The 27,145-nt window shown below is 44.8% G+C and overlaps 1 protein-coding gene across 1 annotated transcript in view; it reads right to left on the bottom strand.

Annotated features, from left to right (window-relative positions):
• LOC120946685 (ovostatin-like) overlaps positions 1-10,252 on the bottom strand; it is a 150,048-nt gene extending 139,796 nt beyond the window's left edge. Inside the window, exon 1 of the mRNA XM_040361312.1 lies at positions 10,133-10,252. Within this exon, the coding sequence (XP_040217246.1) occupies positions 10,133-10,197 (65 nt within the window). The 5' untranslated portion in view covers positions 10,198-10,252. The remainder of the gene's footprint in view (positions 1-10,132) is intronic.
• Positions 10,253-27,145: the final 16,893 nt, after the last annotated feature.

Below are 27,145 nucleotides of genomic sequence, written 5' to 3'. Positions count from 1 at the left end.
GCGACTGAGTTGTAGCTTGGCACTAAAATCTAAACTGTAGTCTGATGTAACCATTTTCCTACAGGTCACCACACGACTTACAGATACATGAGACTTTAAATAAATAATCTTGGCGGACTTTCAGAAACCTCACACACCCCTACCCGACCACAAAGACACAGATCCTACGAAGCTAATTATACAAAAGGAACATGTAATCAAGATGTAATAAAATCTCAAAATGTGCTAAAAGAAAGCAGAACAAATGTATGAATTCTTTCCATGTGCCCTTGACTGACAGTTTAGATTAGAGAGCCATAACCACAAATCTTTATACAGGGGGTGGACATTTTTTTCTCCGGATATAAAAGTTTCTAGGATTTAAAATTTGTCCGAGAGCATGACTTTTTTAAATAAATGTATTTATATATAGTATTCCATCGGCGTATAACACACACCCTAACTTTAGGAGGGAAGTTTCAGGAAAAAACTTTCCGCGGCCCCCTGCGTATAACACGCAGGCACAGTTTACCCTCTATTTTCAGGGTAAAAAAGTGAGCGTTATACGCCAATAAATACTAACATTAAATTTATATATATTTATAAAATATATCATTTTTTTTTTTCCCCCATAGAAAAAAAAAAAAAAAAAAAAAGGGAAACAGGACCACTTCCTCCAAAAATGTTTAGTTTGATTGTGTGTTAGGCATGTATTATGCATAAGGGCATGCTCATAAATAGGCATTAATCCATATGCACTTTGTGATTTCAGCTACGACCAAGGCCATTGCTGAAACGCATCAGTTCTTGTTTTTATTGTCACTCGGATGTACAAAAGACTCTTAACATTTTGTGATTTCTGGTGCAGGCCACAATTTAAGTGCCATTACCTAGGATTTTAACACATATAATATATACACGTCTATAGCCGCTAGGTGGTGCCTCCACATTTTCAGGTTAGTCATCAAGTACACCAACTACTACATGTAGTTCAGAGGTTTGCATTCAATTTGTTATATTTTTAGCAGCGCTTTACTGCCAATTTCGCTGCGCTATTTGGCCACTAGTGGGGCGGTTTTAACCCCCCCGCCAAGAAAAGGTTAAAACTGCCCGCGGAGGCGCATTGCAGGCGGTATAGCCACGCTCTCCCATTTATTTCAATGGACAGGAGCGACACACACACACACACACACACACACACACACACCTCTCCAAAGATGGGGCTAGCAGGACTTTTTTCCCTGTCCTACTAGCGCACCACCCCAGTGTGCAAGACCTCAGGCTTTCACACTGGAGAAACAGCAGCCGCTGTTTAGGGTCAGTTTGCAACTCTGTTTAATTGAAGATCTATCATGTCTCCTGCTGTCCAGAAGCAGTTATTTTTCACTCACAGGAATTCTCCCTTTGGGCACCCAATCCTTTCTACATACCCCATCACCAGGAATTATTCATAAATAAAGTATTGCTTTGATTTATACAATATCATATGGGTTTTCAAGGAGATTGAGCTAGATTACCAAACGTATTAGGACACCTACATGAACTTTGGTGGCATCCCAGTCTAAGTCTGTAGTGTTCAATATTGAGTTGGCCCACCCTTTGCATCTATAACAGCTTCAACTCTTCTGGGAAGGTTGTCCACAAGGTTTAGGAGTGTGTCTATGGGAATGTTTGACCATTCTTCCAGAAGCGCATTTGTGAGGTCAGGCACTGATGTTGGACGAGAAGGCCTGGCACAGTCTCCACTCAAATTCCTATGGACCCTGCTTTGTGCACTGGTCCAAATCATTTGGTGGAGGGGGATTATGGTGTGGGGTTGTTTTTCCAGGGGTTGGGTTTGGTCCCTTAGTTCCAGTGAAGGAAGCTCTTAAGCTGTCAGAATACCAAGACATTTTGGACAATTTCAGGCTCCCAACTTTGCAGGAACAGTTTGGGGATGACCCCTTCCTGTTCCAACATGACTGCGCACCAGTGCGCAAAGCACAAAGACATGGACGAGCGAGTTTGAGGAACTTGACTGGCCTGCACCTCAACCCAACAGAACACCTTTGGGATGAATTGGTGCAGAGACTGAACCAGGCCTTCATCAGTGCCTGACCTCACAAATACACTCCTAAACCTTATAGACACCCTTCCTAGAAGAGTTGAAGCAGGTATAAACTACAGAGGGTGGGCCAACTCTATATTGAACCCTATGGACTAAGACTGGGATGCCATTAAAGTTTGTGCGTGTAAAGGCAGGTGTCCCAATACTTTTGGTAATAAAGTGTAAAAACTTGCGCGCGCACACACACACACACACACACACACACTTTTCAGGTCATCGAAAAACAATGTTTTCCCTCGACGTGATTCTTGTCAAACCAGCTTATGCAAATTTCCCTTTCTCATAACTCACTTCTGAGCATGCATGTCACCCCCCCTTGTCGTTAAAGCGCACACACACTTTTCAGGTCATCGAAAAACAATGTTTTCCCTCGACGTGATTCTTGTCAAACCAGCTTATGCAAATTTCCCTTTCTCATAACTCACTTCTGAGCATGCATGTCACCCCCCCCCCCCCCCCCCTTGTCGTTAAAGCGCACACACACTTTTTTTTTTACAACATGAAAAACGTCAAGAAAAAAAAAAAAAAATATAGAGCATGTTCTAAATTTTAGATGCCCATTTTTTCACGTCATGAAAAATGCTCTGGAGCCCACACGGTCGTCTTTAATGACCATTTTTCTCGTCATGATAAACTGTTGTGTGTACGCGGCATATGAGGATGCCTGGCCAACCAAGGCAAGATCATATGAGGATGCCTGGCCAACCAAGGCAAGATCATATGAGGATGCCTGGCCAACCAAGGCAAGATCATATGAGGATGCCTGGCCAACCAAGGCAAGATCATATGAGGATGCCTGGCCAACCAAGGCAAGATCATATGAGGATGCCTGGCCAACCAAGGCAAGATCATATGAGGATGCCTGGCCAACCAAGGCAAGATCATATGAGGATGCCTGGCCAACCAAGGCAAGATCATATGAGGATGCCTGGCCAACCAAGGCAAGATCATATGAGGATGCCTGGCCAACCAAGGCAAGATCATATGAGGATGCCTGGCCAACCAAGGCAAGATCATATGAGGATGCCTGGCCAACCAAGGCAAGATCATATGAGGATGCCTGGCCAACCAAGGCAAGATCATATGAGGATGCCTGGCCAACCAAGGCAAGATCATATGAGGATGCCTGGCCAACCAAGGCAAGATCATATGAGGATGCCTGGCCAACCAAGGCAAGATCATATGAGGATGCCTGGCCAACCAAGGCAAGATCATATGAGGATGCCTGGCCAACCAAGGCAAGATCATATGAGGATGCCTGGCCAACCAAGGCAAGATCATATGAGGATGCCTGGCCAACCAAGGCAAGATCATATGAAGATGCCTGGCCAACCAAGGCAAGATCATATGAGGATGCCTGGCCAACCAAGGCAAGATCATATGAGGATGCCTGGCCAACCAAGGCAAGATCATATGAGGATGCCTGGCCAACCAAGGCAAGATCATATGAGGATGCCTGGCCAACCAAGGCAAGATCATATGAGGATGCCTGGCCAACCAAGGCAAGATCATATGAGGATGCCTGGCCAACCAAGGCAAGATCATATGAGGATGCCTGGCCAACCAAGGCAAGATCATATGAGGATGCCTGGCCAACCAAGGCAAGATCATATGAGGATGCCTGGCCAACCAAGGCAAGATCATATGAGGATGCCTGGCCAACCAAGGCAAGATCATATGAGGATGCCTGGCCAACCAAGGCAAGATCATATGAGGATGCCTGGCCAACCAAGGCAAGATCATATGAGGATGCCTGGCCAACCAAGGCAAGATCATATGAGGATGCCTGGCCAACCAAGGCAAGATCATATGAAGATGCCTGGCCAACCAAGGCAAGATCATATGAAGATGCCTGGCCAACCAAGGCAAGATCATATGAAGATGCCTGGCCAACCAAGGCTCGATCATATGAAGATGCCTGGCCAACCAAGGCTAGATCATATGAAGATGCCTGGCCAACCAAGGCTAGATCATATGAAGATGCCTGGCTAATACCAGGCAATTTCCAAGATTCATGTCCTTTGATGTTACCGAGTGTTGAAGGAAATTCTAACTACTTGTTCTTCATGCGCAGTGTGCCAAATTAAAAATGTCTCATCTGCCAAAGAATGACAGAGTGACAAAAGAAAAAAAAAAAAAAAAATTCCCAAAAGATGTTCTGGCGGGCTTCCAAAATATAGGCTCTGTTTAGCTTGAGAGAGCAAGCCGTGTCAAGTGCTCCAGAATAATAGACCTTTTGAAGGCTCTCTGAGAAGATGTCTTAATTTTATTATCACACATTCCATCGTGTTCACTGAATGTTTCCATCATCTGACAAAACCCAATCTGTCCTCTAGAGTCACGTTTTTTGGAGTACTACATGGCCACAGAATGTTGCAAAACAAAAAAAAAGGTGATGAGCTGCAAGAGCGGGCCAGAAAAGTGACAGCAACGTGTCTGGGAAGAAAAATGGAGCCCTTTGTAAAGAGACATTTTGGCAGTCTGTAGGAATGTTCTATACTGTGAACGGACATAATAGGCTACGCAACTCAACACAAAGACAGTTGATAAATTTGAGGCCATTCATACTACTAAAAAAAAAAAAAAAAAAAAAAAAAAGGGGAAGAAAAAACAAAAGGTTATATGCCTTTGGAGGTGCCATGTACAGGTAGTGCATGGCAGCTCCCAAGGCATATACATTTTTTTAACAGCACTCATGTGTGTCAATTACATAATATCTAGTGCAGCACTAAATTGTATGCAATACTACCTGGGCACCCGCGATGTCCTCTCCCTCGACTCTCGGGTGGAGGTGCTGCCATCTTCAGTAAGGGAATCAGGAAGAGAAGCCTCGTGGCTTCACTTACTGGCTCCCTACTGTGCATGCGCAAGTCACGCTGCGTGATCACACTGGTACCCGTGGGTCTCCCAGAAGACAGCAGGGGGGACGAAGTAGACATGCAACGTCGCGTAGGTCACTGCGGTGATCTATGCCCGGAAGTGGGAGCAAATACCTGGATTACACAGGCATCTTCTCCCTCCTGAAAGGTGCCAAATGTGACACCGGAGGGGGCTGGGAATCCAAAAAGCACGAGTTACGTTTTTGGGTGGAACTTTAAAAGAAATGGATATCTTGTGCCGATTTTTTTTTTTTGGTAAATGGGGGAGATGGCGCTTCTGTATTAATGAGTGACAGTAGCGAGCATCTAGCAAGTGACAAGCTTTGGAACGGCACTCGGCTGAAAAATCTGCACTATGTGATTAGCATATGCATAACAGGATTATGGGGCTTAGGTGGAGGATAAGGCACTATATAGTTTTTTATTATATGTACTGACGTACACTCAGTGAAGAAAAAAAAAAAAAAAGTAAAGATTTGATCGACTAAAAGTTGTTTCCCTATGAGAGCTGTCTTAACTGGTCCTACACAAGTCGGTCCGACTTTGAAAATGCTCCCTGTACTACTTTTGGTCCTACATTGATCCTACTTCAGCCCATTGAATATCATTGAAGTCGGACCAAAGTAGTATCCTGTTCATGAAAGTAGGATGGATGTAGGACCAATGTAGGATAAATGTAGGACCAATGTAGGATGAAAGTAGTGTAGTAGTGTGAACTGAGGCATAGCAATCACTTAAATTGAATGCACAGCTTTCGGGAGTACAAGCTGCAAAAAGCTATAAAGCATTAGCAGTAAAGCAGCGCTACTTCTAGTGGGGTGCTTTTAACCCCTCCCCCCGAAGGGGTTAAAAGCGCACGCTAATGCCGCGTACACACCATCACTTTATGTGATGAAAAAAAACGTAATTTTCTGTGAAGTAAAAAACAACGTTTTTGAAACTTCAATTTTCAAAAACGATGTTGCCTACATACCATCGTTTTTTCACAATGTTCTAGCAAAGCGAGGTTACGTTCACCACGTTTTTCCATTGAAGCTCGCTTCATAACTAGCTTCTGGGCATGCGCGGGTGTAAAAACGTTGTTTTAAAACGTCGTTTTGTTACACACGGTCAATTTCTGTGAAGTAAAAAACGAAGTTTTGAAAAACGACACATAAAATTGAAGCATGCTTCAATTTTTTTTTGTCGTTTTTCACAAGACATAAAACAACGTTTTCCCCCACACACGGTCATTTAAAGTGAGGTTTTTAAAAACGTTGGTTTTTTTCATCACATAAAGTGATGGTGTGTACGCGGCATAAGAGCTGCTTTCAAAAAGACAGCACCCATTCATTTCAAAGGGCAGGGGCAGTGTATACACTGCTCCCGCACCACCCCAAACAGGGCTCTTTTCCTGTCCCGCAAGTGCACCGCCCCAGTGTAAAAGCACTCAGGCCTTCAGGGCTGCAGAAGAGGCAGTTTACAGGCGCCATTTTTAGCGCAAAAACACCCCAGTGTGAAAGGAGTCTTATAGCTTAAAGAAAAAAAAAAAAAAAAGCAGAGGTGAGCCAATACCACCATAAGAAAGGTGTGTGTGGAGAAGAGACAATTTTTTGGGGGTAAAACGTTGCACGACAGCGCAATGGTCAGTGTAAGCGTTGAAAATCTTCTAGGCCTTAAGTGGTTAAGAACCAAAAACCCAGCTTATGTTTACTTGTCATTACTCCTAGGCTTGTTTATAAGAGTGGTTGCGCATAGAAACAGGAGGCCTACATTCACTTCTAAGCCTGAGCTGGAGTAGCATGTGGTTGCCATTAGGACACTTTGCCCCTGGTGCACAAGCAACAGTTTGCGTTGAACAAATCTCCCAATTATCAGCCCCCCCCCCCCCCCCCCCAATTCATAAAGCAAGTCATAACACACACACACACAGTAAGGCCCCTTTCACACTAGGCGCCATTGCACTAAAAATAGCACCTGCAAACTAACCCTAAACAGCAGCTGCTGTTTCCTCCAGTGTGAAAGCCAGAGGGCTTTCACACTGGAACGGTGCGCTAGCAGGATGAAAAAAAGTCCTGCTAGCAGCATCTTTGTAGCGGTGAGAGGAGCGGTGCGTTTACCACTGCTCCACCGCTCATTCCCATTGAAATGGAGAAGCTGTGGCTATACCGCCGGCAATGCGCCTCTGCAAAGGCGCATTGCGGGTGGTATTGACCCCTTATTTGGCCGCTAGCGGGGGTTAAAAAACACACCGCTAGCGGCCGAATACCGCCGCAATTAGGGTTGCCAACTTATCCCTTTAAGGCTGGGTTCACACTACTACACTACTTTGATCCTACTTTGCTCTGCTACATTGGTCCTACATTGGTCCTACATCCATCCTACTTTCATGAACAGGATACTACTTTGGTCCAACTTCAATGATATTCAATGGGCCTGAAGTAGGATCAATGTAGGACCAAAAGTAGTACAGGGAGCATTTTCAAAGTCGGACCGACTTGTGTAGGACGCTACAAGACGCTCTCATAGGGAAACATTGAACACAGAGCAAAGTAGGATGAAAGTAGTGTAGTAGTGTGAACCCAGCCTAAAACAGAACACATAATTACACAGGTTCTGTGGCTGATTAAGGAGGCAATTAAACTCACTTGGTGCCTTATTTGCATTAAATTAGCCTCAGAACCTGTATTAATATGTGCTCTGTTTTAAAGGGATGAGTTGGCAACCCTAGCCGCAATTCCAACGGTATAGCGCCACCGCACCTCCCACCCCAGTGTAAAGGGGCCCAAGAGAAAGGGCATTAAATTCCCTCCATGGTGCCCCCAATTTTAATCACAGTATTGACGTGTAATGAACAGCCATGTGCCTGCTTATAGATGCCATTGGAAGCACATGTGACAACACAGGAAAGCAATGTCAGTGTTGTCACCACAAATTATAACAGCAGTAAAACCAGAACAGCCAGGCAGAAGCCAGAAGACTAGAATCTTCATAAAAAATAAAAAAAAAAAAAGTCAGTGGGGGGTAGAATTATATAGTCAAAATAAAATCTGCATCAAGTGTACTGACCACTATTCCTATGCTTATTTAGAATGGTGGTTGCCGGTTACCTATAACAACCAGAGGCCTACATTCACTTTTAAGCCGGAACCAGAGTAGCATCAGCTTGGATTTGGCTGCAATTAGAAAAGGGACAATTTGCACTTTGTATTGAACAAGTCCGTCTCCCAATATTCAGGAGGCCTGTTCTTAAAGGGGTTGTAAAGAAAAAAAAGTCCCCCCATAAATAGCTTCCTTTACCTTAGTGCAGTCCTCCTTCACTTACCTCACCCTTCCATTTTGCTTTTAAATGTCCTTATTTCTTCTGAGAAATCCTCACTTCCTGTTCTTCTGTCTGTAACTCCACACAGTAATGCAAGACTTTCTCCACACCAGGGAGAAAGCCTTGCATTACTGTGTGGAGTTACAGACAGAAGAACAGGAAGTGAGGATTTCTCAGAAGAAATAAGGAAATTTAAAAGCAAAATGGAAGGGTGAGGTAAGTGAAGGAGGACTGCACTAAAGTAAAGGAAGCTATTTAGGGGGGAACTTTTTTCTTCTTCTTTACAACCCCTTTAAGAACAGGCCTCCTAAATATTGGGAGACGGACTTGTTCAATACAAAGGGCAAATTGTCCCTTTTCTAATTGCAGCCAAATCCAAGCTGATGCTACTCTGGTTCAGGCTTAAAAGTGAATGTAGGCCTCTGGTTGCTATGGGTAACCGGCAACCACCATTCAAAATAAGCATAGGAATAGTGGTCAGTACACTTGATGCAGATTTTATTTTGACTATATAATTCTACAAGGACATTTAAAAGCAAAATGGAAGGATGAGGTATGTGAAGGAGGACTGCACTAAAGGTAAAGGAAGCTATTTAGGAAAAAAAACAACACACACACACACACACACACACACGTTACAATTTGTATTTCTATATAAAATACAAAAATTAATGGAGCATTTTAAATAATATTTATACATATTTTTTCCTAGTAATTTTTATTTTCAAAGTTTTACATGGTATACAAAAGCATAACACAATGTCAGAGCCAAAACTTCCTCCAGAACAATCCCATAGCTCCCCAACTCCCTGATTTTAAAGGAACCGTCCCCCACCACACGCAGTTCCAGTGCATTTTTTTTTATACCATTTGCTGTGTTCCTGTACAGTGCTGAGCGGAAAAAATAAAAAATGCAGCATATTTTTTTTTTTTTTCTGCTCCAGACACTGTCTGGAACTGACTGCATTGGTGTGGACCAGAGCAATTGGAAAACACTATGCATGCAGTTTGTGCAGAAAAAATAATTAAAAAAATCTGGTGTGAACTGGCCATTTAGAGGGGGGTGTGTGTGTGTGTTTTTTTTTTTTTCCCCCTGCACAAAACACACACACACACACACACACACACACACACACACACACACCTCTAAATGGCCAGTTCACACCAGATTTTTGTATTTATTTTTTCGGCACAAAATGCATGCACAGTGTTTTCCCCATGTATTCCAATTGCTCTAGGTCACACCATGCAAGCAGGTTCTGCACCAAAAACTGACTGCATGGTGTGAACTAGAGCCATTGGAATACATGGAAAACACTCTGCATGCATGTTGTGCAGAAAAAAAAAAAAAAAAAAAATATATATATATATATAATTTTAAATAATAACTCCATTAGAATAATTGTATATAAATTAATAACTTGAAATTGTATATAATATCAATACTCTATTAGATTAATTGTTTATAAAAATAGTACTACAAATAATAATTTTATATAAAATACTCTATTAGATTAATTGTATAAATAATAATAATAAAATTATTAACACTCTTAGATTAATTGAATATACAATATTAATAACCATTAGAATAAATGTTATATAAAAATATTAATACTCTATTAGATTAATTGTATAAATAATAACAACAACAACACTATTAGATTCATTGAATATACAATATTAATAACTATTAGAATACATTTTATTTAAAATATGGTTAATAAAAATAACTTTTTTCCCCCCTTTCTTAATAGACATATACCACATTTATATGAATACATATGAATAGGTACAACCGAGCCACCAGGTACACAGGAGCTACAAACAAAAGTAGTCTAAAAGTTCCCCTCAGATGTTACTTACACCTCAGCATTGCCTGCAGGGATGACACTGAGGAGGCACAGGGCCAGCAGACTTCTGAGCTCCATGTCACCAGGTACACAACTCCTCACACCTGTCCCAGCTCCTCACCGCTCACCTGTGTTTATACACCTGAGAAAGGGGCGGGGACTTCCTCCTACCTCATTGTCCTCATCCAGGACAGGAAGACATACAAATAATTCTGTGCTGTATTTTCCTTCTGTGAACTCCTCGTACGTCAGTATTAGGCTACATTCATCGCTCGTGCTTTACATATCATTAGGTAAGCAGGTCATTTTGATTTGGTGAACAAAAATATATGAAAATGTATTTAACCATTTGCCCTCCGGAAGGTTTTACCCCCCTTCGTGACCGGGGCATTTTCTTTTTGCTATTCGGCACTGCGCTATTTTAACTGCCAGTTTCGCCGGTCATGCAACACTGTGCCCAAATGAAATTTTATATTTTTTAATTTTTTTTGACCACTGCATTTTTTTTATATTTTATTATATTAACAAAAAAAGACAAAAAAATTTAGAAATAAAAAAAAAAATAAGATTTTTAATTTAACCACTTCAGTCCTGGAAAGGATTTGCCCCCTTTCTGACCAGGCCATTTCTTGCAATACTCTGCTGCGTTACTTTAACTGACAATTGCGTGGTCGTGCGACGTGTTACCCAAATAAAATTGTCCTTTTTTTCCCCCCCCACAAATAGAGTTTATTTTGGTGGTATTTGATCACCTCTACGCTTTTTTATTTTTTGCGCTATAAACAAAAAAATCTGACAATATTGAAAAAAATAAATACTTTCTGCTATAAAACTTATCCAATATTTTTTATTAATTTTTTTAAATCAAATGTTATCATCAATTTGGGAAAACATGTATTCTGCTACATATTTTTGGTAAAACAAAAAATCCCAATAAGCGTATATTGATTGTAGACGCTATCGCTTTTGCGTAAACCAAACTAGTATGAGATAGATTTATGGAAAAAAATATTTTTTACTAGTAATAGCAGCGATCAGCGATTTTTAGTGGGACTGCAACAGTGCGGTGGACAAATTGGACACTGAGCCCTGGTTCACACTGGGTACGATTTGGAACGATTTGAGATGCGATTTGACATGTCAAATCGCATCTCAAATCGGCGGTAATTGTCGGCAATGGCACTGTCCTAATCAGTGCAACGCCGCATCTGCGATTTCAAAAAGAAGTTCCTGTACTACTTTTTGCGATTTCGGGCCGCGATTTACATTAAATTGCGGCCGAAATCGCGGCTAAATCGCAGCCGCGAAATCGCGGTAAAATCGCGCATTTTACCGCGATTTTGAATTCGCAGCAGTGTGAACCTAGGCTTAGTGACACTTTTTGGGTCCCAGTGATACTAATACAGTGGTTAAAAAAAATGCTCTGTCACTGAACCAATGATACTGGCGGGGAAGGGTTAATAGGGCCAATTAAAGGGTTAAAGGGGTTGTAAAGGTACACTTTTCTTTCCTAAATAGCTTCCTTTACCTTAGTGCAGTCCTCCTTCACTTACCTCATCCTTCCATTTTGCTTTTAAATGTCCTTATTTCTTCTGAGAAATCCTCACTTCCTGTTCTTCTGTCTGTAACTACACACAGTAATGCAAGGTTTTCTCCCTGGTGTGGAGTGTCATGCTCGCCCCCTCCCTTGGACTACAGGAGAGTTAGGACGCCCACTAACACACAGCTCCTTTCTCTATCTGCAACGTAGAGAGCGTACTGACTCTCCTGTAGTCCAAGGGAGGGGGCAAGCACGACACTCCACACCAGGGAGAAAGCCTTGCATTACTGCGTGGAGTTGCAGACAGAAGAACAGGAAGTGAGGATTTCTCAGAAGAAATAAGGACATTTAAAAGCAAAATGGAAGGATGAGGTAAGTGTTTTTTTTCCCACAAATAGAGCTTTCTTTTGATGGTATTTGATCACCTATGCGGTTTTTAATTTTTTGCGTTATAAACAAAAAATATTAGCTTTTTTTTTTCCCGATTGACTTTTTCCCGTTGGAAATCCCAAATGCGTGTACAGAGCTGATGGATAGGGATAGATCTAGGCCGGATTGAAGAAAGCTGAGGATATCCTGGACTTCTGGATTTCTGAATGATCTGCTCATAGAGGATGAGAATTTGACAAACTTGGCCCATATTCTCCCATAAACTTTATTCATGCTCGTCTTCCTAGAGCTCATTAAGGTGGGAATCCTTCAACCTCGAAGTGCACCAGAGAGATTCCAACGTCTCCCTCCCAAGAACCAGACCATCAGTCTCAGACAATGCCAGACAAGGGTGCAGGACTTCCCCCTGAGAAAGAAGGTCTGGCCTGAGAGGAAGAGGCACCGGATCCCGGAAGCTGAACTGGATCAGGAGGGGAAACCAAAGCCTGTTTGGCCAGTAAGGTGCTATTACCACCACCTCGAGCGCTTCCGCTTGAAGTTTCGTCAGAACCTGAGGATGATTGGAAGCGGTGGAAAGGCGTATGCCCTCTTGAAACTCCATCGATCTGTCAGGGCATCTATTCCAAAGTCCTGGCTGCAATGGCCCCGGGTGCAATACTTCTTGATCTTGAAGTTGCAGGGGGAAGCAAATGGATCCACCTTGGGATTGACTCCCAGAGACCAGATACACTCGAACGTCTGCACATGAAGAGACCACTCGTTGTTGTCTAACCGAGTGCGCGACAGGAAATCCGCTTGGACATTCTGGACTTCGGGGATGAAGACCGCTGAAATGTTGGTCAGATTCTTCTGGGCCCAAGACATGATGGGCTTGACCTCTCAGAGTAGTGTAGAGCTCCGAGTGCCCCCTTGCCTCTTCACATAGGAGACCGCTGTGGTGTTGTCCATTCTTAATAATACTGACTCTCCTTTCAAGAGATGAGAGAAGGACTGAAGGGCACACCAGACTGCCCGAAGTTCCAGGACGTTGGAGCCCGGGTTGAGAAGATGAGGATCCCACTTTCCTTCAACAAGTTCCGATCTGAAGAGGGATCCCCAACCAGCGCCACATTGGTCGTGACCCATGAGGCAGGGCAATGGAATGGCAATTGAGCAGGTTTTTGCGCTGAAGCCACCAGAAAAGGCTGTTCCTCATCACTGAAGATATGTGAATAGGTTTATTGTGTCCCCTAATTTCCATTGCTGGAGAAATCCTGACTGGAAAGGGCGTAACCACCACAGGGATCACTTGACCATGGGGGTCGTAGAGACCATCATGCCGATAATTTTTAGGCACTGTGAGACCCTCAGGCGTGGGGAGTTCAGAGCCCATAAAATTCTCTTTCAGGTGACCAGGACATTCTCCACTGGGAGAGAAATGGTGCTCTCCACTGTATGGAACTTGGCCCCCAAGTATATCAGGCGCTAAACTGGTTCTAGGTGGCCTTTTCCCAGGTTTAGGAGCCATCCAAAATTGATCAAGGTGGGGATCACCTGTTTCCTGTGGACCAGCAGCTGCTCTTTGTCTTGGGACAGCAACAGGAGGTCGTCAATTTGTAGTGATAAAGACATATCCTTCTCATTCTGATGAGAGCCACATTGGCCAGAAGAACTTTAGAAAAGACTTGGGGTGAGGTTGTCAGCCCAAAAGGGAGGCAGGTAAACTGTAGATGTTCTTGCCCAACTTGGAACCGGCAATATTTGAGAAACTCCTTTGCCACTGGGATGTGGAAGTAAGCATATTTTAAGTCGATTGAGATTAACTAATTGCCTGGCTGTACGGCTTGCTGGATGGTCGACGGAGTCTCCATTTTGAATCTTTTGTATTTTATAAACTTGTTTAGGTAAGTTAGATCTATCACTGGGTGCCATGAACCGCTTTTCTTTTGTACCAAGAAGAGGGGGGGAGTATACCCCCTGGAATTCTTCTTCACTCGGGATGCGCACTACTGCTCCCTGGGTCTTCAACAAATCCACGTAGGACAGTAACCTCTGCTTCTGCTCTTCTGACCAAGGTAGCAGGGTGGGAATAAATCTGGGGGGGAGGAGTACTGGTGAAGGACCTTGTGTGGCCTGACGAGACCGTCTTGATGGTCCAGTAGTACGAGATTAAGGCCACCCAGACGTGCCGGAAGAAGCGCAGATGAGCCCCGACCCGCCTGGGCGGGCGCAATCTCAAAAAGACTTAGCCGGATCATGTCCACTGGATGCCTGGCTCTTAGCAGACTTTCAGAAGGATGCTTGCCCTCTGCTCCAATTATTTCTGAAGTCCTGGCCTGGCCTGTAAGAACGCGCTGCTTTCGAGTGTTCTGTACTGTGTCTTCTGTACTGGGATCTATTCCGACCAAGCAGACGCCTATCCTGGGGAAGGAAACCAGACTTTCCACTCATAAACGGGCTATAGCGTCATTCAGCTTTTTGCCGAACAACGAGGACCCCTCAAAGGGGATCCTACACCAGTCTTGTTTGGATGCCAAGTCGGCGAGCCAAGGACGTAACCATAAGGCCCGCTTAGCCGTGACCGAGGATAACATAGTCAGAGCCAGCCCAGCAGGCGGATAAGATTGATAGATTCCTCCCCCAAGAAGGCCTCCTTGACTGCTGAGCTTCTGGCCAAATCTTCTGAAAAGCCCCTGAGTAAGGAGTCTACGTTTTCTGTCCAGGCTTCCATAGCCTTACACATAGCTGCTAGAGCCAGGGCAGGTTTGCAAGCCATACCGGCAAGCCTGTAAATTCTCTTGAGGTCTTGGTCTATCCTTCTCTCAAGTCCGTCCTTAAAGAACTCTGCCGATCCGTGCATTTGCAAACCAAGCCTCACTATCGCAGAGGCTCCACACATGCCCAAACAATGGTTGCGGCCCTGACCCGGAAACACTGCGGTGGCCTGGAAAGTAGAAGCGCTCCAGATGCCATTAGGGGCAACGAGGGGTACAGGGAAAAGAGGGGGAAGCATAAAACAAAGCATGTAAACAATGAGACGGCTTGCCAATCATTGTTGCGTCCACCTTCAGTCATACAGAGGCAACCTCCCCTGCACCACTGGGGTATTTAGTGCCTTAAAGAGCTACTCGCCTGCCCGTGGTTGGGCCCTGAGCTGCACCACATGAATGGGTATGCAAAATTCCAGAAACATCCTGACCGGATGGCAGACAAAAAAAATGTGATGTAGGTCCATGGAGGAGGACAAAAAAGAACACAGTCCCTAGTGGTGAGTGCAAATTTATGGGAATTGAGTCCTTTAACATTGGAGAAGAGGCGGGGTTAGCCCACATGTAGTCTGCCATGGAGTCTGTCAGGAAAAACTAATTTATTCCTCAGTTCTTCTACATATTTTTGGTTAAAAAGTAGCATCCATAAAAAAAAAAAAAAAATGTATAGGCAACACCCCAGTTGTAAAAGAAATGGGGAAAATGCCAATAATGCAGTAACCAATCACACTATAGCAAAGAATATATATGTAGTGCTACCCCCACAGGAGCCGCTGGTAATTAGGTCCCATTTCCCCCAGTCCCAGCATACACAACCAGGCAAGCAGCATTTCCAGCATTCTTCCTTTGGCTCAAAGATCAGTTTAGAGGGTTCCCGTTTTGGGTTTTATTTGGAACGGTAACTTGGATAGGAATGGGGAGCATGGGATACCCCGGAACTGAAGAAATTCACAACTTGGAATGATAGGCTTCTGTCTGCTCTGTACAAAGAATCAGACTGTATTGCACAAACACTGGCCGCACTGTACTCTCTTGGCTGTCTTGTACAGCTCCTGTTGTTCTGGGCAAACTTTTAAGCAGTATTGCATGCTCTTGGTTTTGCATAACCCTTGGCTTGCTTGGAAGAAACAAACCACCTCACAGTCACTTCCCTGTATAGCAGGATCAATTGCTCATTCAGTCCCAGAATGGATGCAGAATGCAGAATTTGAGCTACTTTAACCACTTAACCCCCGGATCATATTGCTGCCCAAAGACCAGAGCACTTTTTGTGATTCGGCACTGCGTCGCTTTAACTGACAATTGCGCGGTCGTGCGACGTGGCTCCCAAACAAAATTGGCGTCCTTTTTTCCCCACAAATAGAGATTTCTTTTGGTGGTATTTGATCACCTCTGCGGTTTTTAGTTTTTGCGCTATAAACAAAAATAGAGCGTCAATTTTGAAAAAAAATATATATATTTTTTACTTTTTGCTATAATAAATATCCCCCAAAAATATATATAAAAAAAAATTTTGTTTCCTCAGTTTAGGCTGATACGTATTCTTCTACCTATTTTTCATTAAAAAAAATCGCAATAATCGTTTATTGATTGGTTTGTGCAAAAGTTATAGCGTTTACAAAATAGGAGGTATTTTTATGGCATTTTTATTAATATTTTTTTTTACTAGTAATGTCGGCGATCAGCGTTTTTTTTTTTCGGTACTGCGACATTATGGCGGACACTTCAGACACTTTTGACACATTTTTGGGACCATTGGCATTTTTATAGCGATCAGTGCTATAAAAATGCATTGGATTACTAAAAAAATGCCACTGGCAGGGAAGGGGTTAACACTAAGGGGCGGGAAGGGGTTAAGTATGTTCCCTTGGTGTGTTCTAACTGTAGAGGGGGGTGGCCTCAGGCTCATTGTATGAACAGAGGATCAACATTTCCCCCCCTGAGAGGACCGGGAGCTGTGTGTTTACACACACAGCTCCCGGTCCCCGCTCTGTAACGAGCCTCCGGCAGCGCGCGCCCCTTTACCTTGATGGCCAGTGGGAAGAATGCCCCCCTTACTTTGATGGCCAGTGGGAATAATGCCCCCTCCTTACTTTGATGGCCAGTGGGAATAATGCCCCCCTTACTTTGATGGCCAGTGGAAAGAATACCCCCTGCTTTGGTGGCCAGTGGGAAGAATGCTCACCTTACTTTGGTGGGTAAAATGCCCCCCTTACTTTGATGGCAAGTGGGAAGAATGCCCCCCCTTACTTTGATAGCCAGTGGGAAGAATGCCCCCCCTTAGTTTGATGGCCAGTGGGAAGAGTGCCCCCCTTACTTTGATGGCCATTGGGAAGAATGCCCCCCTTACTTTGATGGCCAGTGGGAAGAATGCCCCCCTTACTTTGATGGCCCATGGGAAGAATGCCCCCCCTTACTTTGATTGCCAGTGGGAAGAATGCCCCCCCCTTACTTTGATGGACAGTGGGAAGAATGCCCCCCTTACTTTGATGGCCAGTGGGAAGAATGCCCCCTTTACTTTGGTGGGTAAAATGCCCCCCTTACTTTGATGGCAAGTGGGAAGAATGCCCCCCCCTTACTTTGATAGCCAGTGGGAAGAATGCCCCCCCTTAGTTTGATGGCCAGTGGGAAGAGTGCCCCCCTTACTTTGATGGCCATTGGGAAGAATGCCCCCCTTACTTTGATGGCCAGTGGGAAGAATGCCCCCCTTACTTTGATGGCCCATGGGAAGAATGCCCCCCCTTACTTTGATTGCCAGTGGGAAGAATGCCCCCCCCTTACTTTGATGGACAGTGGGAAGAATGCCCCCCTTACTTTGATGGCCAGTGGGAAGAATGCCCCCTTTACTTTGATGACCAGTGAGAATACCCCCCCTTACTTTGGTGGCCAGTGGGAAGAATGCCCCCCCTACCCTACTTTGATGGCCAGTGGGAAGAATACCCCCTTACTTTGATGGCAAGTGAGAAGAATACCCCCTTTCTTTGGTGGCCAGTGGAAGAATGCCCTCCCCCCCTTACTTTAATGGGGAGTGGGAAGAATGCCCCCCTTACTTTGATGGCCAGTGCGAAGTATGCCCCCCCTTCCTTACAGTAGTGATCAGAATGTCACTCTTACAAACCATAAGTATTATGCCGCTGACTTTGCCAAGCAATACTGCGGTCTGCCTATGTAAACCAGGCAGATCGCCGTTCTGCCGTAGGGGAAAATAGAGATCTTGTGTTTCTGCTAAGCAAGAACACGGATCGCTAAGCAAGAACCACAGAGGTGATTAAATACCACCAACAAAAAGCTCTATTTGTGGGGGAAAAAAGGACGTCAATTTTATTTGGGTGCAGTGTCGCATGACCACACAATTGTCAGTTAAAACAACGTAGTGCTGTATGAGAAAAAATGGCCCGGTCATGAAGGGGTTAAAACCTTCCAGTGGCTAAAGCGGGGGCTCAGTGGTCCAGCTTTTCTTTTTTTTTTTGTTTATTAAACTCTTCTAATGTTCAAAAAATAGTACTCACATATTTAATGTTGCTACTGCCCCGCATTCTCCGTCGGCATCAAATGTGTCTTTATAAAATGTTATGCTGGCCGTTTCCATTTTGCTTGTGGGCAGCGAGAAGCCCACAAGCAAAATGCTTCCGGGAAGAGGTGAATGTGGATATCCCAGCATTCACCGCTCTATCCCGCTCCGTTGCCATCACAACGGCCGGCGTAATGAAATGTTCACGCCCCGTTGTGAAGACAGGCACATCTAATGCCTGCTTTCACCTGTTTGCCATCGAGTAAAATGGCGGAATTAGATCCGCCCTCGTCACGTGACCTGGTCCCCTAGTCATGTGACGAGTAAAATCTTGCGATATCTCGTCTTTCTGCGTTAGGAATCGTCACACTCTGCTCCCAGGAGACACTGTGATGCTGTCCAATGAAGGACTGGTCGCTGTGGAAAAGGGAGACACGTCCACTCCCGCAGGAGGCATAGCAGGAAGTGGCTGCTATTATCATCTGAATTAAGGTACGGAACTAATTTAAAAAATTGCGGCTAGCGGAAGGTAGTAGTAAATATGGAGCAGGTCTGAATAAGGTCAAGTTGACATTGAGGGTGAACCTCCGCTTTAAGGTCATGCCACAGCATCTCATTGGGATTTAAGTCTGGACTTTGAGCCATTCAGAAGTGGACTGCACTTTATGTGGCTAGCTCTGTAAAAAAAATAAAAAATCTCCAAATCGTGGAATGGGGGGCTCATTCTGCAGTGTGACAATAAAAGGTTGCGCAATGGTCAGGAGTTCTACAATCCTCTGACAGATTGTAGTCACTTGATCATCGGGTATAATTTATTATTGTCTACTGTTTGTAGGATGTCTCACTTATTACATGTTTCACAATAGGAAAGTGTGGCAACTCCACATCCTTGTTGGCAATCTTCAAAACTTCCTTTCTCCTTGGGCTGAAGAACATTCTATACATCAGGTGATCTGGATTGTTTTCCAAAGTGGTTACGCACTGACCTAAATAATTTGTTCCAAACTTCTTGCAAGGTTTCCGCATCCTGCGGAGAAGTTATTGCCCTGCTTAGCTTAGTATTGTCCGCAAATACAAAGATCGAGCTCTTTACCCCATCATCCAGGTCGTTTATGAACAAATTAAACAGTATTGATCCCAGCACAGAACCCTGGGGGACCCCGCGACCCACCTCTGACCATTCTGAGTACTCCCCATTTATCACTACCCTCTAAACTCGCCCTTGTAGCCAGTTTTCATTCCATGTACTCACCCTATGGTCCATGTACTCACCCTATGGTCCATGTACTCACCCTATGGTCCATGTACTCACCCTATGGTCCATGTACTCACCCTATGGTCCATGTACTCACCCTATGGTCCATGTACTCACCCTATGGTCCATGCCAACAGACCTTACTTTGTACAGTACATTTTTTTGGGGAACTGTGTCAAATGCTTTTTACATTTTTTTGGGGAACTGTGTCAAATGCTTTTTACATTTTTTTGGGGAACTGTGTCAAATGCAGGCCGCAGGAATAGAGGGGGGGATGAGAGAGTGCCCCCCCTATTTTCCTATTGCCTGCTCGGATAAAGGTCTAGTATGGATTTTGGGGCTGACCCTTTGCCATTTTTCTTTTTTTTAATTTGGTGCAGGGTTCCCCTTAACCGCTTAAGGACCACCTCCTGCACATTTACGTCGGCAGAATGGCACGGCTGGGCACAAGCATGTACAGGTACGTCCTGTGCTAGTGCCCAGCTGTGGGTCACGGGCACGCGCCCGCGGCCCGGTCCGAAGCGTCGGGACCGCGGGACCCGATCGCCGCTGGAGTCCCGCGATCGGTCCCCGGGGCTGAAGAACAGGGAGAGCTGTGTGTAAACACAGCTTCCCCGTTCTTCACTGTGGCGGCGTCATCGATTGTGTGATCCCTTTTATAGGGATACACAATCGATGACGTCACACCTACAGCCACACACCCCTACAGTTAGAAACATATATTAGGTCATACATAACCCCTTCAGCGCCCCCTTGTGGTTAACTCCCAAACTGCAATTGTCATTTTCACAGTAAACAATGCATTTTTTGCTGTGAAAATGGTCCCAAAAATGTGTCAAAATTGTCCGAAGTGTCCGCCATAATTTCGCAGTCACAAAAAAAATCGCTGATCGCCGCCATTAATAGTAAAAAAAAAAAAAAAAAATTAATAAAAATGCAATAAAACTATCCCCTATTTTTTAAACGCTATAAATTTTGCGCAAACCAACCGATAAACGCTTATTGCGATTTTTTTTTTTGACCAAAAATAGGTAGAAGAATACGTATCGGCCTAAACTGAGGAAAAAAATATGTTTTTTATATATTTTTGGGGGATATTTATTATAGCAAAAAGTAAAAAATATTGCATTTTTTTCAAAATTGTCGCTCTATTTTTGTTTATAGCGCAAAAAATAAAAACCGCAGAGGTGATCAAATACCACCAAAGAAAGCTCTATTTGTCTCTTAAGTGGTTAATATCCATATCAGACCCAAAGGGCCTGGTAATGGACTGTGGGGGAACCCATGCTTTTTTTTTCAATGAGTTTTATCTATATTGCCGGCACACAACAATTCATTACAGTCAGGATCAGTTTTAAAGAGGTTGTAAAGGTACTTTAGACAGGTATCTGCACCACCCTCCCCCCTGAAAGGTGTCAAATGTGACACCGGAGGGGGGGCGGGTTCCGATCAGCGTGAGTTCTACTTTAGGGTGGAGCTCCGCTTTAAATGTCCTTATTTCTTCTGAGAAATCCTCACTTCCTGTTCTTCTGTCTGTAACTCCACACAGTAATGTGAGGCCTTCTCCCTGGTGTGGAGTGTCGTGCTCCCCCCCTCCCTTGGACTACAGGAGAGTCAGGACGCCCACTAACACACAGCTCCTTTCTCTATCGGCAACATAGAGAGCATCCTGACTCTCCTGTCCAGCCCCTTCTCCACCCCATCCCCTGCCAGGGATGGACTGGCCATTGGGACTACAGGGAGTTTCCCAGTGGGCCGATGGCTCAGTGGGCCGGCTTCAGTGACAGCGGACCGCCACCCCCCTCCGCTCCTCTGTCTCTCCCTGCCCACAGCGCTCACCTGGGGGGAACAAAGAAGCATGGGGAGGACCAGAGGAGCAGGAGGAATGACAGAGAAGCATGGGGGAGGGGACAGACATCTGACTCGACAGTTATAGCCTGGGAGTTTCTCACTTCTGCCTAATCTTGTCCCATAAGGGGAGCACCAAACTGATTCTATGCCCCGGGTGAAATAATGTCTAGCTTCCCCACTGGTACTGCCTATCAGAGTACCAGTACCAGTCGTTCTACTCTAGAAAGTAGAACGGCTAGTGGCTAGTGAAGGGGGAGAGGGGGCTTGGGTGGCCCGGGGGGGGCGGGAGTTGTCTGGCCACCGTGTGAGAGACCTGTCAAAGTGGGCCAGTTTGGATGAAGTCCAGGGCCAAATTGTTGTCCCAGTCCAGCCCTGTCCCCTGCTGTCTTCTGAGAGACACACATAGGAGAGTTGTTTTTCCTGATCTCTTGCTGTCCTCCCCTGTCTGTAGACAGGGGTGGCCACCTACACATCGGCGCCATGTTTTCTACCCCCATACACGGACATCTCCCTGATGTCACAGAGGTGTGGGCTGTGTGGGTCATCCTGGACGGTTGGGTGGTTGCTGCAGTTGAGCACCCCCTTTGGCGGTGGACGTCTCATTGACGCCTATGCGTCACCGCCCGTACATGACGCTGGGGGCGGAGCATTTGGACCCTTGTGGGCATATCTGGATGTTCAGCACGGCTGGAACTTTGTTTCACAACTTGATGGTTGGATAGAGCGGTCATATCTTTAAGAACAAACTGAGGTATAACTTTTATACTTTCTTTATCCCTATTGGGTCTGTTACATTGTTCTTTTACACGTGTAATACTTATATCATTTCCACATTGTCCCGTAGTCTCCCTGCCCATCCCAACTTTGTAACCATGTTGGTTTGCATTCATGTAGATACCATATCTCAGATAGTCTTTTATGCTAACATCAGGGCTCAAGTCCTGCGGGAATGCGTGGGAACGAAGTTCCTGCACTTTTTTCACAGCAGGAACGCAGTTCCCTTTGCAGGACTAGAGCAGCCGAGAGCAGCCAAAGCCTCCCGAGCCAATCCTTCACTAAGCGGCGATGCCCAGCTCGAGTCACTGTCAGGGGCAGGCGAACCTTAGTAACCCTTTATGTTTCTGGCCGCTTCCTGTATATGGATTCATCGGGTAGTGTGCGGGTATTCCGTCACTTCCTGGATGACGCAATGTCTCTTGGGAGCTTTTGTCATTGTTCCCAGGAGACATTGCGGAGGTCTGCCGCAAGTTATCGCGGGATTTAGAAAAAAAACATGCGGTTTAGTAATTATGCATATAAGCGTATCATTTTTTTTTTTTGGTAGGGGAGTGGATCTTGGGTGGGAGTTCCCACACTTTTTTCCCCAGGACTTGACCCCTGGCTAATATACTTCAGTAAGCTTAAAGTGGATGTAAATCCAATTTTTTTTTTTTAATGTCACAATGTTTCCTATCATCTGTGCCCAGTCTTGCCACACAGAGTTAATCCAGCTCTGAGCAATCCTCTCTTATTGTTCAGTGAAAATTAACAGACATCCAGATAAAAACCTGTCTAAATACTGTAAAAAGTCCTTTCCTCTCTCCTTGCTTTGAGTGACAGGTTATTTTCATATCTAGCTTGGACATGTTTATCATATGTTATGTTATGTTTATCATAATATGAGGTGATCCACAGTATAAAAAGTGAGAAATCCACCCCTCCCCCACATAACACATCCTGGTAATATACAATGAACTGTGGATCACCTCATCTATATATATAAAACTCAACGTGTGTGTGTGTATGTATGTTCCAGCATCACGTCCAAACGGCTAAAGATATTAACATGAAACTTGGCACACATGTTGCTTATATGTCAGCAACAAACATAGGATAGGTGGTTTAACCCTTACCCACCCCCATTTGCCATGGTCGGGGGTTTTTCTTTAAAGTCCCATTCAACTCTATGGGAAATACATGTTACTTCATAACTTCCAAACGGCTGTAGATATTTCGATAACACTTGGTCACATGTTACTTATATGTCCACTTAAACTATAAGATAGTTAATTTATCCCTTAACTAACCCCATTTGTGAGGGTCTGGGTTTTTGTTTAAAGTCCCATGCAAATCAATGGGAAATGTATGTTCCCACATAACTTCTGTACGCCTGGAGATATTTCAATAATACCTGGTACACATATTACTTATATGCCAAATAAAAATATGACAGTTAAATTAACCCTTACCTACACCCTTATATAAAAGATGGGTATATTTATATTACTATGATTTTCCTCCTCAAAAGGTTAAGATAGGAAGACCGGGCAACGCCGGGTATTCAGCTAGTATTATGATAAAAATAACATAACATATAATAAACATGTCCAAGCTAGATATGTAAATAACCTGTCACTCAAAGCAAGGAGAGAGGAAAGGACTTTTTATTTAGACTGGGTTTTATCTGGAAGTCAGTTAATTTTCACTGAACAATAAAAGAGGATTGTTCAGAGCTGGATTAACTCTGTGTGGCAAGACTGGGCACAGATGATAGGAAATCTTATACTCTACATTGTGACATCAACAAAAAAAAATTGGGGTTTACATCCACTTTAATTCATTTACTTATATCTTTATATATAGATTACATTTTATCTAGTACAACCTTACACATTAAGCTCATGTTGCAACCATGATGCCTTCTGATACATGTGCATCCTTGCAGATATTTTCTAGACATGATTATGTAGCACTACCCCCGAAGGAGCTGCTGGTTTGTTTTGGGTGGCATGTTACCTCATGGCTCCTCCGCCGTCTTAGGGGTATATGGTGCATATAGCAGTAATGGAATGTCCACGACAGGTGTCTTTTCTGTGCTCTTTATTACCCAGCCGGGTAAAAATAATAAACTTGTGGTGAAGAAGGTAGAGTTGAAAGGAGAAGGAGAATAGCAGATTCAGACGTAGTAATAGGGAAACAGCCCTTGCACCACTCCTGCTTGAGTGGGAATAGTGTACCCGGACAGGTCTCTCTCACTGACCTGGCAGCCGGAGTATCACTCGAACTTTTAAGGAAAAGTCACTGCCACAGACCCTCCTGGAATGAACTGGAACCTTTAGGCCCCGTACACACAAGAGGATTTATGCGCGGATACGGTCCACCGGACCGTTTCCGCGGATAAATCCTCTCAAGGATCTTGATCCGATGGAGTGTACTCACCATCGGATCGAAATCCGCGCCGAAATCCCATCGCGATGACGTGTCGCGCCGTCGCCGCCATGATGACGCGGCGACGTGCGCGACGCTGTCATATAAGGAATTCCACGCATGCGTCGAATCATTACGACGCATGCGGGGGATTCATTCGGACGGATTGATCCGGTGAGTCTGTACAGACCAGCGGATCAATCCGTTGGGATGGATTCAAGCGGATAGATTTAAAAGCATGTCTTCAAATTTTTATCCGCTTGAAATCCATCCCAGGGGATAAAAATCCGCGGAAACAGATCCGCTGGATTGTACACACCAGGGGATCTATCCGCTGGAGCCGGTCCGCGGATCAATTCCAGCGTATGGATCCTCTCGTGTGTACGGGGCCTTAGGGAAAAGTCTCTGCCACAGACCCTCCTGGAATGGACTCAGGGAGAAACCTCTGCCACTGGCCCTCCTGATTGTGATTTCGGAGATGAGCCTCCTTGATAGAATTACGCCTGGATCTCCTTCAAGTTGCTTTCAGGTACCGACTAACAGGTGACCAGCCTCTCAGTGGCCGGATACCTTGATCCCCGGTGGTTTGTCGAGACCCTATTGGATCGCCAGCCTCTCATTGGCTCTCCTCAGATGGACTTCCCACCGCACAGCTATCTCGCTTGGAATCATCAAGATTGGGAACCCAGTTGACCACTGAGCTCCCCGCCACAGCTCAAATATTCCGGACCAAAATGCTCCCGGAACCAGGAACACCACGTGGCATGCACGCCCCGGCCAGGTAGGCCATAATGCCGGGGCGCAGTGGTGCAGTCACCCTAAAGGTGGATGCCGCACTCGAAGAAGAAGGCCCAGAACAATTGGCGTCTGCCCCATAAATACCCTCCCCCAGCATGCACAGCAAGGGCAACTCCCTCCTGATTGGCTGCTAGGGAAGAGCACCAAAACCTTGACTCCACTGCTGCCACCTACTGTCCTGGGGTGAGAAATGCACCCCAGGAACAACAGAATGAGCCCACAGCACAGCCAAGCTGAGACAGAGACCTAAATTTGAACACATTGGGCCAGATTCAGAAAGGAGATACGACGGCGTAACTCTGAGTTGCGTTGTCGTATCTATGCGACTGATTCATAGAATCAGTTACGCATAGATTTCCCTAGGATCCAACCAGCGTAAGTGTCTTACACCGTCGTATCTTAGGCTGCATATTTACGCTGGCCGCTAGGTGGCGCTTCCATATATTTACGCAAAGAATATGCTAATTGGGTAGATACGCCGATTCAGAAACGTCCGTCCGCCCGGGGGAATTTTTTTACGTCGTTTACGTTCGGCTTTTTCCGGCATAAAGATACCCCTGCTATATGAGGGGTATCCTATGTTAAGTATGGACGTCGTTCCCGCGTCGAATTTTGAAAATTTTACGTCGTTTGCGTAAGTCGTTCGTGAATAGGGCTGTACGTAAGTTACGTTCACGTCTAAAGCAATGACGATTTGCGCCGGACCACATACGTTTCGCCGCCGTAACTTAGGGCGCAAGTTCTTTCTGAATACGGAACTTGCGCCCTAATTTACGGCGGCGTAACGTATCTGCGATAGGTTACGCCCGCCGATAGATAGGCTATTCTATCTGAATCCGGCCCATTAACTGGATCAGAGTTCAATTAACACTCTGATCCCCGTCTAAATTTAAATAGCACCGGTACTTTGAAGTAACCAGGAGCTACAATTACAAAGGGAGAAAAGGGAAACTGCCGCTCTAGGTGAGTGCACTCAGCAATCAGTGTCCTCTCAGAAGCGTGGGTGCTGGCAATGCAAAGCGAAGACCGGAGAAAAGACTGGACAGCCGCACTTCCACGAAATTCTTAAAAAGTTGCTTTTAATTGTAAATTGCAATTTTAAATTGCAATTTTAATTTTAATTGTAAAAAATGGAAACAGCACTACAAGTCACAGCAGACAGTGGGGTGGATAGCTGACGCGTTTTGCACTGGGGTATCAGAGCTTAGTCATTAGTCATAAGCGCTGATACCCCAGTGCGAAACGCGTCAGCTATCCACCCCACTGTCTGCTGTGACTTGTGGTGCTGTTTCCATTTTTTACAATTAAAAGCAACTTTTTAAGAATTTCGTGGAAGTCCAGTCTTTTCTCCGGTCTTTACAATTACAAGGGGCTTAGTGGAGACTGCAGTGAGAAATACTCCCATCCAGACCATGCTGATCCTCTAGATGTTCCCCTGTTGTGGCTTTTGTTTGCTCTGTCTCCTCAGCTCCCGAGCTGGATGCACTAGCAGCCATCCTGATATGCAGCGTTTGGCAATTCATTTCAGCCCATTGGTAAGTATGAGGTCCCTCTTCTTCAGACCTCCCTTGCCAATCATTCTGCCTTCCCCCCCATCTAATAACATACATCTATTGATTTTATCACTTACATTGCAGATACAACATTCATGCATCTGCCCCTGAAGAAGTGAGCAGGGTCTCACAAAACTAGTAGGGCTTTATTGATGCTTGTTTTATGCCTGTACATGCTGGATATTATTGATGTCT

The sequence above is a fragment of the Rana temporaria genome, chromosome 8 (assembly GCF_905171775.1).
Source record: "Rana temporaria chromosome 8, aRanTem1.1, whole genome shotgun sequence".
Taxonomy (NCBI): Eukaryota; Metazoa; Chordata; class Amphibia; order Anura; family Ranidae; genus Rana; species Rana temporaria.
This window is presented reverse-complemented; position numbering and strand designations above follow the sequence as displayed.